Source organism: Leptodactylus fuscus, chromosome 6 (genome assembly GCF_031893055.1).
Source record: "Leptodactylus fuscus isolate aLepFus1 chromosome 6, aLepFus1.hap2, whole genome shotgun sequence".
Classification (NCBI taxonomy): Eukaryota; Metazoa; Chordata; class Amphibia; order Anura; family Leptodactylidae; genus Leptodactylus; species Leptodactylus fuscus.
In genome coordinates, this window is record NC_134270.1 from 119,053,191 (window position 1) to 119,068,470 (window position 15,280).

At 41.5% G+C, this 15,280-nt stretch overlaps 1 protein-coding gene across 1 annotated transcript in view; it reads right to left on the reverse strand.

Annotated features, from left to right (window-relative positions):
- Positions 1-15,280, reverse strand: part of MEIOC (meiosis specific with coiled-coil domain) — a 32,122-nt gene that overhangs the window by 2,342 nt on the left and 14,500 nt on the right. The window contains exons 2-6 of the mRNA XM_075279066.1: positions 10,709-10,837; positions 9,634-9,779; positions 8,130-8,234; positions 3,768-5,412; positions 1,552-1,686 (exon numbers count right to left, since the gene is read on the reverse strand). Of these exons, the coding sequence (XP_075135167.1) occupies positions 1,552-1,686; positions 3,768-5,412; positions 8,130-8,234; positions 9,634-9,779; positions 10,709-10,837 (2,160 nt within the window). The remainder of the gene's footprint in view (positions 1-1,551; positions 1,687-3,767; positions 5,413-8,129; positions 8,235-9,633; positions 9,780-10,708; positions 10,838-15,280) is intronic.

The window sequence follows — 15,280 nt, forward strand, 5'->3', positions numbered from 1 at the left end:
GCAGTGTGGTTCTGAGAAGGGAACTTTTTATCATGTCTTGTGGGACTGCAGGGAGATCCAAGCCTTCTGGGCTTCTGTATTTGACTTACATGCCACAGTCTTTGGTCGCTCCTTGATATCATGCCACAACTGGCTCTTCTCGCTGGTAAACTTTATGCAATAAAGGGCAACCTTCTGTGCACTTTCTCACGGCCGTCAGATCAGTCATTCCTTGACCTTGGCATAGTACGGCTGCTCCTTCTTTAATGGTAGTGGCTCCAGGTGTTCTTTCGAATCTGGGGGATGAAGACTCTTCTCTTCTAAGTTTGGTGCTCTCTAGTGGCTGTGGGTGGAGTTCCAGGAGTCAGTGGATTTCTTTAACCTTTTCTCCTGACTCTGGGTGCTTTACTTTTTTTTATGTGTTCTCTCCCACTATCTGTTTCCCTCAGCTGTTCTGACCCTCTCCTCCCTCTATTCTCATGTTACCCCCCCCCTTCTTGCGTGGTGTCCAAAACCTGTTTGTCCCATTGTTCCCCTTGAATCAAGGTCTCGTCCCCTTTGGTTCGCTTGGGGGCTTGACCTCTAGTGGTCGCTTCCTTATTTGGAATGGTTGCTTCCTGTTCTGGGCCCACTTTTGCCTTTAATATGATGCTCTATTGTGCTATTGCTTATGCTGCTGCCCTTCCATGTTCTTAATTGTTCTCTGTCTGCTCTCTGTCTGGGGATCTGAAAAACGGAAAACCAATCTGCTTGAAAAGCAGTTACCCACAGATTATAATGGGGTCCACCAGGGTTTCTGCCCAAAAAAAATACACATTTTTAAAATCGGATTTGGGAACAGAATCACCGAACAGAAATTAAGCGATGGTGTGAACCCAACCTTACTTGTTAATTTCACAAAACTTTCTGATGGAAGGGCCTTTATCAACTCAGTAGTGGCCTCAGCCATCTTCTTTGGAGTAGCCTGCTGGGGGAGTGGCATATCAACCAGGGATAGGAATAGACTCGACAAGCTGGTTAGAAGGGCCAGCTCTGTCTTGGGGTGCCCCCTGGACCCAGTACAGGTGGTGGGTGACAGAAGGATACTGTCCGTGGTGAATTCCATGCTGGAGAACAACTCCCATCGTGATAGCACTGGGCAGTACTGTCAGTGACCGACTGCTTCACTCTAAGTGTGAGAAGGAGCACTATTTGCAGTCTTTCCTCCCCACTGCGGTTAGACTGTACAACCAATACTGAGCTAAGCGCAGATCACTCCACACAGAGAACTGAAAGATCCTTAAGTTGTGATATCCTTTCTACTATTTTTTTTACCTATACCTTTATCTTTTCATCTATGCCTACTGTCACTGTACTGCCTCTGGTGCTTTTGTATTATTATTGTATTATCTATGCTGCTGTAACCCACTGAAGTTCTCCATGGTGGGACTATTAAAGAATTATCTTAATAAACATTGATTAAACATAAAATCAGGCTTCGTACAGGGACACATTTGTTTAACTATGATCAGTTATAACTGAAGACTACTTATCACAGATGATCAAGCAGCAGATGCTAAGTATTGCACTTACTCTGGCTTGTTCGCGTAACTGATCCACTATCAAACGGTCAACTCTTGAGGGGTTCGCAGTCAGCCTTGGTATAGAAGCATTGCCTGTGCTGGAAAGCTTTTTGCCAGGATAATATTTCATAAGAAGAGATTCTGTCTGAAACAGACAAATATATCAAAATAACTGCAAAGCTGAAAATAAATGACCAAGTGTAGATGGGCATCAAAATATGTGCAATGTCTTGGCCGAAAACTAATTTATAAATGAGGGCCAAAGATCTTAAAGAAGCAATAATTTTTTTGACCTATCATTATCTACCTATAACCGCAATATGTATAATTTAGCCAGTGTTAAAGGGGTTGTCCCATCACAAGGATCCTATCTATACTGCTTGTTAATGTGAATGTAAGACTTTTCCTAAATACATTGCTTCAGCAAAACTGCTTTGTTTGTCTACTATATTACTTTATTCATTTTTTTTGACACATCCCTTGACTTATCTGGTCATAAGTCAAGGGATGTATCTGCTGCTCTGAGGGGGGAGGGGCTAAGTGCACGGGAGCGAGCCGGGGGAGGGGGGGGAGTAGTTTACTCTTTGGGGGGAAGGGGCCGCCAATACAGACCAGGCATCCGCTGTAATAGAGAGGCGGATGCCGGGGACGGTTAAGACGCCAGCACAGATGTCTGCAACATCGCTATGCTCCTGCCCTGCATGAAGCCAGCAGCGGCAGGAGCGATGCTGCTATTCCGGGGGGCGGGGGCAGAGGAGCAGAATAACAGCATCGCTTCTGCCACTCCTGGCTTCATGCAGGGCAGGAGCATAGCGATGTTGCAGGCATCTGTGCATTTGTGCCGGCGTCTACACTCCCCGGCATCCGCCTCTCTATTACAGCGGATGCCGGGTCTGTATTCACATATGCAAAGCCAAGCGGCGAGATGCCGCTAGCCCTGCGTGAAGGCTCATAGACCAGTCTAGCCTTCACAATGTGAATACAGACCCGGCATCCGCTGTAATAGAGAGAGCTGGCTTTGCATATGTAACCCCGCCCACCAATGACGCAACAAAGCTGGAAGAAAGAAGAATTTACAGCAACGAAGACTGGTGAGTATGCAACGTGGGAATACCCCTTTAACTTGTTTAGTCAATCCTTTATATCTGAATCCTTCTTCCACAGGATAGGTCATCAGTATTTAATCAGGTGTCAGACCCCCTATCAATCAATACTAATGAGCTATCGTCCCATTGACAGGTCATCAGTATGAAAAACACTTTAGGGGACTGTAAATGTTTTTCAGGAGAAAACATTTATATCGTGTGTATATATATATATATATATGAATAACTGATAAACTAAAAAAAAAGTGTACAACTTTTTTTTTTTTTTTCAGCAAGAGCAAACCAGAAAAAAAATATGCATCCATAGCCCACAAATTCTAGCTGCAAGTTCTTGGAAAGCATATAATGTGCAAATATTTAAAGACCTTTCACCACCTTCAGCATCTGTTAATAGGTCGTTCTCGATTGATTTGAGCACAAATGGATTTTTTTTCTGAAAATCCCACCATTTTTATGCAGTGCAGTTAGTTTTGTTTCCTGCTATGCTACTTTGTCTCTGTACAGTAAGGGTCTATTCACACGGAGGAAAATGGTACAAATCGCAGCATGTCAATTATATCTACGGAAACGCCGGCGGCTTTCCCTTAGATATAATGTTAAAAGAAAGTCCACAGAGGATAACTCTGTGAACTTTCTTAAAAGCGCTACGGAAAGAACCGCAATTCGTTCACGCAGCGGTTCATCCTGCAGCGCTTTAGTGCTGCGGATATGTCCGGTAGGGCCTTAGCCTAAGGGAGCCTTCACACGGAGTTTACGCTCCGCTCATTTTGAACGTAAACTCGTTCAGACTGAGCAGTGTAAAAAACAGATCCCATTGACTTGAATGGGTGCCGGCATACGCGCCTATCACATTGAAAGCAATAAGTAAAAAAGCCTCCCATTGATTTCAATGGGGAGCACGCGTATGCCGACACCTATTCAAGTCAATGGGATCAGTTTTTTACGCCGCTCACTCTGAAAGAGTTTACGTACAGAATGAGCGGAGCTTAAACGCCGTGTGAAGGCTCCCTAATGCGTTTATTAAATGATGCATAGAGCTGGACATGACAGAGGTGGTGAAAAGTCTTTAAAAAAGAATTCCTTTACATATCAACTTATATAGCTCTGCCTTTGTACATACCTTTTTCCTTTCCTTTTCAAGAGCTTTACACTGGTCGTAACATTCATCTAGACAAAGGTGAAGTTCATTAGCAGGCATATTCCTAGGCTTAACTGACCTCTGAGTACTTAACATAGCTGCCAAGCTTTGCAGGGAGGTATGGCCATGCAAGAGTTCACTGATCTGTGGCCATATATGGCTTTGATTTTCATACGAATATGCATCATGGCTGTCTATCATTGGGTGGATGTTGTGACCCAAGTTATTAAACGGTGACCTGTAGTTACTGTTAGAGGTTACACAGAAGTTGCTACTCATATCACCCATCACCAGTCGATTGGGTGAATTCTGTGGGTGTATTACCTTGCTGGTATTTAGTGACTTGTTATCAACACTTGCATTTGTTAGATTCCTGTATCCAAGGGCACTGTTGCATAACTCCTTGTAGTTTTGGACCATACATTCAAGACTTTTATCCTGTACACTAAATGACATGTTTGGCCTCTTCTCTGGAATAGTCTTCTTGACATTTCTGTCTAAAGAGCTGTAAAAGCTTGATAGATTTTCATACATACCATTTAAAGTCTTTGTATTTTTTTCAGCCACAGACTCTAACTTATGCTCCTCAGTAGTTCTATCAAAGCCTTCCAGTGCCTTGTCAGGACTATTGTAACCACAGTCTAAGGATGAAGATGTGAAACTTTCACTGTTAAATGTTTGGGCTCTACCACCAGGGAGCAGTGGATAACATGCCTGTGAATAGTTGGAAACAACTGCAGTATTTTTCTGAGAAGTCGATAAACTAATACTTGACTTGTTATTCTTTTTCTGGTAGCTTCTTTCCACGTGGCTATTTGTCCATGATAATTTCTCAAAATTATTACTGGACATGGTGGACATAAAGCTGGAGGGCTTTAAATCTGAATTCTGAAGTTCTTGTTTAGGCGTGCGCTTTTGAAAATGTTCACTAAATGCCATATTATTACCAAACAGAGTTTTCGTTCCAAAATCTGGCTTGTGAGCATAGTCAGGCACATATGTTGAATCTTTAAGGAAAGACCTATCTGATAATACGGGAGTTGTCTTTGGGGTCGTAAATGATTGGTCTGACATAAAATCATCAAATGGCTGGCAATTCTGTTTTGCTGAGAATAAGTTAGTGTATGTATCTGTATCAAAGGCAGGTAATACAGATGATAAATTGACACAGCTTTTGACATCCGGAAAGCCAGTTAGAGTGTGTTTATTGTACATGGTTTTACCATGGTTGTTCATATCATACCTACCAAGATCTTCTTCAAAGTTATACTTATACAATGGTGAAAGTAATGTGTCTCTCTTCTGAAAGAAGTCTTTGGGTGTTTCAGATAGGAAGTTCTTGGGATCGGTATACCAATGTGGATTTATTTTAGCATTTATATTAGAGCTGTATGGATTATCAGTCTGGCATTGATATAGCCAGTGTTCACCTTGTTCCAAATCATTGACCTCATATAAATCCTCCACATTTTCTGTTTCTGTACTGAGGCCTTGTCCTGTGCCATACAAACTCTGTTGAAGGCCAATCGCTTCCTCAGATTGTTGAAAGTCTAGGAATAGATCTTGGTGATCATATATTCTATTTATATTACATGGCCAAGCAGATTTCAAAACAGAGGAGCCCAATCTATTCAAAGCAATAGAACAATATCAAATTAGATAGTTTGTATGATTCTTTTTGCTATTCTTGTTTATATCTAGTTACACAATGAAACTGTACCCAAGAGCACATGCAAGAACTATACAACTGAAGTACACACATGTAGCAAATACAAGACGGGTGTTGGCAGACCCCTGCTCTTGACATAGCTCCCAGTCTCATTGGTGGGGCCCACATCTGAGACATTTACAGTGTTGGCCAAAAGTATTGGCACCCCTGAAATTCTGTCAGATAATACTCTTGTTCTTCCAGAAAATGATTGCAAGCACAAACTCTTTGGTATTAATATCTTTATCTATTTTGCTTGCAATGAAAAAACACATAAGAGAATGAAAAAAAAAAGTCAAATCATTGATCATTTTACACAAAACTCCAAAAATGGGCCGGACAAAAGTATTGGCACCCTCAGCCTAATACTTGGTAGCACAACCTTTAGACAAAATAACTGCGAACAACCACTTCCGGTAACCATCAATGAGTTTCTTACAAGGCTCTGCTGGAATTTTAGAGCATTCTTCTTTGGCAAACTGCTCCAGGTCCCTGAGATGTGAAGGGGGCCTTCTCCAAACTGCCATCAAGAGATCTCTCCACAGGTGTTCTATGGGATTCAGGTCTGGACTCATTGCTGGACATTTTAGAAGTCTCCAGTGGTTTCTCTCAAACCATTTTCTAGTGCTTTTTGAAGTGTGTTTTGGGTCATTGTCCTGCTGGAAGACCCATGACCTCTGAGGGAGACCCAGCTTTCTCACACTGGGCCCTACATTATGCTGCAAAATTTGTTGGTAGTCTTCAGACTGCCATGCACACGGTCAAGCAGTCCAGTGCCAGAGGCAGCAAAGCAACCCCAAAACATCAGGGAACCTCCGCCATGTTTGACTGTAGGGACCGTGTTCTTTTCTTTTCAAACAGTGCCAATACTTTTGTCCACCCCCTTTTTTATGTTTGCTGTGGAATTATATCCAATTTGGCTTTTTGACAATTCTTTTTGTGGTTTTTCCATTGATGACAAATTAAATGAAGATAATAATACCTAAGAATTTGTGATTGCAATCATTCTCTGGAAGAAAATAAGTATTATCTGACAGAATTGCAGGGGTGCCAATACTTTTGGCCAACACTGTATGCCATATCCCACGGACCTTGCCATAAATGTTTAAGATGGGAACATCATCATTTTTACTTCCATTACTATGCTCTATCAGAGGCAGAGCAAAAAAAAATGGTAGGGGTAGATGTCTTCCAGCAATGACACCAAATGTTGCCTGAAGAATCCCACAGACTATATTGACTCCATTATTTTACCAACCAAAATAGAGCACCATGATGGGGTTTTGTATTTGCTATTTTGATGGAATCTGCAAACGACTCCTAAAGAAGTCTCCAACAAAGATATCATAAAGGAATGATTCTTCTAAAGAGTCTGTGGGAAGCAAAGTAGCAACTAATGCCTTTACAGGGCAGTACCCTATAGATCAGGGGTGGGCAATTAATTTTCCCATGGGGCCGCATAAGAAATTGAAACTATGCTAGAGGGCCGCACCACTGCAAATTTAGCTCCACCCACTTCTAAGTTGACTCCGCCCATTCCCAATCATCTTTCCATGTGCCCCCACAAAGTATAATCCTCCTACAGTCACCCGTACATTATATGTCCCCACATTATAATGTTCCCTTCCAACTGCCCCACAGTATTAAGCCCCTCTCCTGGTGCCTCAGTGTAAACTGGTGGAAACTAGAGGGGACATGAAACTGGAGCAGCTGGAGGGGGACATTAAACAGTGGGGGTAGTTGGAGGGGGGTAATAAATTGACAACTGGAGCGGGACATGAAACTGGGGGCAACTAGAGGGGGACATTAAAATCGGGAAGCTGGAAGCAGACAGTAAACCGTAGGGGTAGCTGGAGGGTGACATTAAACTGGGGGAAACTAGAGGCAGACAGGTCCCCCTACAGCTTCCTCCACGATTTAATGCCCCCTCCAGTTATCCCCAGTTTAAGTGCCCTCTTCATCTACCCCCAGTTTCATGTCCCCCCTCCATCTCTCCCCCAGTTTCATGTCCCCCCTCCATCTGCCATCTCTGCCCCCAGATTCATGTTCCCTCCATCTCTACCCCCAGATTCATGTCCCCACATCTCTGCCCCCAGATTCATGTCCCCCTCCATCTATGCCCCCAGATTCATGCCCTCCCCATCTCTGCCCCCAGATTCATGTCCCCACATCTCTGCCCCCAGATTCATGTCCCCCTCCATCTCTGTCCCCAAATTCATGTCTCCCCTCCATTTCTGCTCCCAGTCTCATGTCCCCCCCCTCCATCTGCCATCTCTGCCCCAGTATAACATTCCCCTACCATCTCTGTCCCTAGGTTACTGAGACACACAGACACATATAGACAGTCACACACACACACACTCTCCACCCTGCATCTGACCTTACATCTCTCAATACCTTATGACACACAGCACGTCTCCATCTTCCTGCCGGCACTAAGACACGCCCCCCCCCCCCGTCAAGCTGTGCGGGCCGGACTGAATCAGTCAGAGGGCCGGATATGGCCCGGGCTTTGCCCAGGTCTGCTATAGATCCTCTAGGTTCTGTGTAGAATGGCTGAAGACACACTTGTCAATGCTACATTAGCTGAAATAATTCTGAATCATTGATTTACAAAAAAGGAGATAAATACATACCCTCCATCTAAGAAGGACTGTGCTTTGTCTGACTCATCTATAATATTAGATACTAAGCCACATAGATCAGCCTCACTTCCATATTTGTTCCTTTCAGATTGAACCCTAGTAAGTTAAGAATATTTTTAGTTAAATGTGTTATACATGAAAAAAATTAAACATTTTTTTAACAATATACTACACATATAGTAAAAGATTTAGTTGCCTTCACTTGAATGCAATCTGTGTTTTTGTTTTTTTGTTCCACATAGAACTGTGGTATAGCATTGACTATTCCATGTAGTGGTGCTATAGACTAAAAAAAATATTTAGGAGTCGTTGACATCTAAACTGAAAAATTGGCCAAACTGCAGAGTTTATGACAAATGGGGCCACGGCCTAAGGCTGAAGCCCTACTTTGTGAAAATGCAGCTTTTTTGTTGTGGCAGATTTTTCCTCTTTTAAAGCCAATGCCAAGAATGGCTACAAAAGGAGTGGTAAATAAATAGGGAGTACTTCTACTTCTACCTTGTGCTCAATCCACTCCTGACATTGGCTCAGAAAAAAATCAGCAACAACAAAAAACGCTTTTCTGCAACGTGAGTCTAAGGACCCAGGTGGCGTCCCACTGCAAATAAGCGCTGCGTGAAGACTGCAGAGGCAGTGCATCACAGTTCTTCCCGCAGCACTTTAGACAGAAATCTATGGATTTTCTGCTTCAATTACCGCTGGTGTTTCCATAGGTATAATTGACTTGCTGTGATCTTCAAAACCGCGCCAGATTTAAAAATCGCGGTGTGTCCGCAGTGCGGTTTTTTTTTTACCGCAAATTAGGCATGGGATCCCATAAAATTCCATCCACTTAGCTCTGACTGTAAAGCACTGTGATTTTTTCCGCGGTGTTTCCACCGTAGGAAAATTGTGGTATTTACGCCACGTGGGGGCCCGGCCTAAAAAATCTGCAGCAGAAATTATAATTATAATATACCTACAGAAATTCTGGTGTTATGTATAATAGAAGCAGAAAGTCAGCAGAGGAAAACTCTATGGACTTTCTGTGAAAAGCATTGCGGAAAAAAAAACCAATGCGTTTGCACCGCGTTTTTTTCTGCAGAACTTTTTCATTGTGGCTTTCTATGTATAGCCTTTGCCTTAAAAAGTACCAAGTTTTTCAATAAAGTTTTAATAAACATATTAACGTAATAATAATACACCGCTGCCCCCCCCCCACCCCAAAAAAAAATCCCTTATCTGGACATAAAAGTTTCTCTTATCAACAAATATAAATATGCAACCTTCTTTTGTGACTGGTGCTGCTTGCTGTATTTTTCTTACACTCTACAAGATGTGGTGTTGCATATGGCACCACTAGGTCAACAAGTACCATTCGAGTCCTCAAAGCCACGTCTAATAATGTGCTAGGTTTTAATCGTGTACACAAGAACTTAAAAAGTACAATGAAAAAATATTGTTCAGATATGTCAGTGCATTCAACCAGTTCTGATGTAATACAGCAATGACTCACTTGGTCTTGACCCGTGTTGAAACTGTAGGCTTCATCTCATCAGTATAATATGACCAAGGTGTGTAGAAAATGGAAGAATCATCATAGTTAGAGTAGTTAGGAGGTGAAGGACCATAATTATGATGCAGAGTAAATGGCTCTTGACTCTGTAAAAGATTTGTACATTTGAGGTATCATGTTTTACAAAATTTATTTAAAGTTCAACGAACAACAGTATAGTGCAAAACAGAAGACCAAATGGATGACTGTCTCAAAAGGGAACATAGATGGGCTGAAGAAGTCCTAATAGCATTTAGTTTCTTACACATCACTGACAAGTGCAATCTCTTTAGAGCAGCAGAGAAATTGAGGTCTGGGGCTTCCATCTAGTAGTGAAATAAATCTGAGTAGCCAAAAGGAGATGTTGGGTTCAGTCCATAAGTGGTTTCTGCACAAGACATGCGGAGAGAAAAGTGCTGCTTGCATGTGGAAACCGAGCAGTAACCTCATGGACCCCAATATAGTCTATGGGGTGTGCGTATTTTCCTAGGTAACCACTTTTCTATGTGTATAGGTTTCCGCTCGGGGGTCCCCAAGAGGACTTCACAAACAGAATCTAGAACGCAGATGTGAACCGGGCATAACAGCACTATAATCAATTAAGCTAATTGAAAACCTCACTAGTTTTTGTAAAGAGTAGTGACCAATGTGGGCGCAGAGTGGGAACTAACTGAAAACCAACTAAAGTATAATAGCTCAGATCTGGATGAAACCTTTGGGCGGACCTAGTTAGACAAATCTCATGAGGTTTACCAAACACATATTCGTACTGTAAAAGGGGTGTGACCTACATAATTGAGGTAAAATGCCCAATTAATTCCAGGTTTTTGATTTACGTTATAATTGCTCAGCCCTATCTCAGAGTGGTATATTTATTAGCTTTTCTTTGCAGTGAATAGTCAAAGACTGATATAATATGATCGGAAATTTGAATTGTGAGCCTATATGGGACAGCGTTGACAATATCTATAAAGCGCTGTGGAATATGCTGGCGCAATATATGTAAAGAAAAGAAATAAATAATGTTACAATGTACCTGAATGTTGTAGTCACTGTATGTGGAGCATGGCTTGGAAAATATACTGCTGGGAGAAGAATCCATCTGTTTAACCCCAGCATCCATGTTACTCCTAAATCGGCTACCAGGTCTGGAGAAAGGTAGTTGCTGAAAAGAAAATATACAATAACTACTAAAATGATAAAACAAGTGCATTCATGGCATATCAGGGAAAATTAGTAATGGTGCACACCGGCCCTATGAGGCCTGAATATGAAGTTAATGTATATCAATACTAGCTTCTGCCCGCGACTTCGTCTGTGTGTTGTTGGCGTCGATGATCCGCCTATATTCAGCAAATTGCTGCCGTCGATGGTTCGTCTGCTCCAGCGTTTCGGCAGCTCTCAAGCTGGCCTGCCACTTAACTTGTTCCTTGCACCGTGCATGTGATTGTTCCGGTATCTCAGCAGCTCACGAAGACACCATATATTGAGTTTGTTGGCGTTGATGATCCGCCTGCTCCAGCAGCTCTAAGAGCTCTAAATTTATGACAGTCGTGAAGTCATGTCATTTACCGGGATAAAAAGTAGCCTATATGTTAATCCAGGTTACAAACTATCTACGTGCCTAATTTCATCCAAATCCATTCAGCCGTTTTTGCGTGATTGAGTAACAAACACAGTAGCATAGGATAGGCTATGCCTGTCAGGCCTTGCTAATAGAGCACAATGAAATGCACTGCTTTGACAGCCACACTTAACCATACTGTTGAGGCGTTCCAGGTTATATGGTCATCTTGGGACGCATACTGTATTTTGAATGATCTCTGATGCCTTCCCTTCCTCCCCTACCCTCTCATTTCCACTCTCAGGCTTTTGTGATGTGTATACATTCCCAGTCTATTTGACGGTATGTGCATTGCTTCATGTTCATGTTTTTTTATGCTTTCAACTTTTGTGTTGTATTGTATTTTACAAAAATCCTTTCAATAAAATTACAGTTTAAAAAAAAAAAATGCACTGCTTCAGTAAAATAATTGCGGATTAAAGGGAATCTATCATTGGCTAGATCATTTTTTAAAGGGGTTTTCCAGGCAAAAAAAAAAAAAACATTTTACAAAAAAGGTCTGTTAGTGCTATTAATGGGTTAATAAATGCCACCAAATACATTTAGCAGTGCTTTGAGTGATTTCTGGGGTTTTCAGTAAGCTCACTGCAGTTCCAGGATGCCTCACTTCTCCTCCCTCTCTGACTGACCCCCTCCCTTTCTCACACACTCCCCCTTCCCTGTTTCCTTAGCTATCCTGCCCACTACACCCTCAGCAGCCACCATTAGAATTCTACATATCCATCACCACACCTCCCTCTCACACTCACTGACCACCTCCCTTTCAAAACACTCCTCTCCACTTCACTGTCAGCAACCATCTTTGTGACGGCCCACGCATGCGCAATAGTTTACTGCGCATGCGTTGCTGATAACGCATCCTGACAGGAGACGGCAGAAAGGAAGGGTAAGTATGAGGGGGAGGGGATGGAACGGTAGGGCTGGGCATGAGGAGAGTGTAGTGAGGGGACGGGAGGGGAGGGGAGGGGAGAAGTGAAGGGACAGGAAGGCTGGGGAAGGAAGTAGACAAGAGGGGAGGGCTAGGGATGGGAGGAGAGAGGGGTTATACAGTGAAGGAAAAAATTATTTGATCCCTTGCTGATTTTGTAAGTTTGCCCACTGACAAAGACATGAACAGTCTATAATTTTAAGGGTAGGTTAATTTTTACAGTGAGAAAGAATATCAAAAATAAAATCTAGAAAATCACATTGTATAAATTTTCTAAATTTATTTGAATTTTGCATGGAGAAATAAGTATTTGATCCCTCTGGCAAACAAGAATTAAAGGGGTTCTCCCATCTGAGTCTTTCAGCCAGGCTTCCTGCAGTATGTGCTTCTCACTTCCTGTATTTCTCTCCCTCCCGCTGAAAGGGACACACAACACTTCTGCAGGTCAGATAATATGCAGATTATCTGTGAAATATGTGCTACAAATTTCCATTGTTCTGCTCAGTATTATCTGTGTTTACATAGACAGATATAGACCAGGCTTTATCAGCAAACTGCAATTAGCTGAAGCCAGCAAGAGCAGTGAGTGAGTGATGTCACTATAGGTACATGGGTATAACAACCCTGTGTAACCAATGGGAGGAATAAATTCACATACCAGGCAAACAAACCAAAATTTTTAAAGCAATATATTTAGGAAAAGTCTTCCATTTACATAAGCTACCAGTATAGATAGGATCCTTGAGATGGGACAACCCCTTTAACCCTTTCACTGCCAAGCAAGTAGCTGTACGTCCTCCCAGGGTGTCACTTGCCTAGCCGAGGACGTAGCTGCTACGTCCTTACTACTAATGTCCATATCTCTGATCTCGTTTGGGCTATAAAGATAATTTTAGATTCATTTTAAAGATGAGAATGTTTAAGTTCTTCACATTAACCCTTACTGTGCCAAAGCGATTCACTGTTGAAAACGCTATTGGGGATTGAGAGCTCATTGAAGATCTCAATTCGCTAAAAATCTGTAAGGGCTATTATGAAGATCTTGGTATCATTTTAAGAATGAGGTTCTCATCTTTAAAATTAATCTAAAATTATCTTCATAGGCCAAACGAGTCCTGAGATACAGGACTTTAAAGTATCCCCCCCCCCCCTCCTGTCTCGGAAAGCATTAGTGAAACAGGAAGGGGGAGGAGGAGCAGCTACAGCGTGCATAGAGACACAGAAGCATTTTCTCTGTCTCTGTACCTAACCAGTATGTGACCCCAGGAGGGGGGGGAGAAGAGATTCAGTCCCTATTCCCCCTCCTCCTGTCAATCAGAGCGTATACTGTACTTTTTCTGTCTGATTGGCACATACAGGTATAATGTAATTCCCCCTGAGCTTTACTAGTGGGGTATTCTTATATACCCCCTGAACATAATCAGGAAGTTTATTGGCGCTGTCACCCAGACATTTACCATTGTCCAGGTCACAGAGCCAAAAAAAAAGTTGCACCAAACACTTACACAACATATACACAGAATCATGAATAAAGTTTACATTTCACCCAATCCCTGTCCTGTCTACACCTAAGCTTTCTAGAGTAAAATACGCCTCTAGCGATAACCGTTACAAGCTAAAATAATAGTAATAACGATTATCACTAGAGATGAATGTATAGTTTGCTAAAATTTTTATAGGGGGATGGAAAATAATATTTTTATGTAAAGTCCTATTTAATTTGCATGCACAAAATGGGATGGCGCATTTCTGCGATTTTGGCATTTCTTTAACACCCGCCCCTGTAAATATATACATGTGTGGTATGTATGAACTCCTATCTTGCAGTTTTTTAGAAAGTACATATTGTTTGTAGAAAGGGATTGATTGAGCAGCACTTTCGTGGCAAATTTGAATTTTCGTGCAATTTTAGCTAGCAATCTGTTTGCCGCAACGTTGCATGAAGGTGGTTGTATATATGAAACATTAAAGGGGTATTCCCATCTACATAATTATTTTTAAATTTGTAGATAATTAAAAGTTAAACATTTTAGCAAATGTAAGTAATTACAAATTCTGCAAAGTTTTAAAGATTTTCTCGAACTTTCTTAGTGGTGACAGTCTGTTATCTTGATCGGTTGCCATGGATACGACCACTAATGCAGAAACTTTCTAAGGTCAGAAAATAAGCCATGATGTCCTTATTGTGGCCGGGATATCTTCTTATACATTTAGTGCCCCTGTCTGATAACCCAGCAACAATAAGAAAATCATGGCTGGGTTCCTGACAAGTCCCAGACCATAGAAAGTTTCTGCATTAGTGGTCGTAACCATTGGCAACCGATCAAGACAACAGACTGTCACCACTAAGAAATTTCGAGAAAATCTTTATAACTTTGCAGAATTTTTAATTAGTTATATTTGCAAAAATGTTTAACTTTTAATTATCTACAAATATAGATATGATTATGTACATGGGAATACCCTTTAAGTTGTGTTTTTATATACGGTATGCTGTGCAATCTCAAAAGTCGATTTTGGTGTCAGTTTGCTAGGTGCAGTATAGCTTTTTAACATATTAGTGAATAACAGCAAAATCCTGCTTGTCTTCTGTATTAGGGGTTTTGGGAGACCGAGCTCTTGTTGTAGTTGATGTTTGCAGTACAAATAGTATATATACACATTGTATATTTATTGCACCTAAAACTCATGTTCAATCTCAGATTCATATACAAAATACATCTAAAATAATAAGTTAAGGTGTATACAATGTGTATATATACTATATGTACCGCAAACATCAACTACAACAAGAGCTCGGACTCCCAAAAACCCTAATACAGAAGATAGGCAGGATTTTGCTGTTATTCACTAAAATGTTATGAAGCTATACTGCACCTACCAAACTGTGACTGTGATACCAAAATCTAACTTTTTTGAGATTGCACAGCATACTGTATATAAAACCACAATTTAATAGTTCATATATACAACCACCTTCATGCAATGTTGCGGCAAACAGAGATTGCAAGCAAAAATTGCACAAAAATTCAAATTTGCCACTAAAGTGCGGCTCA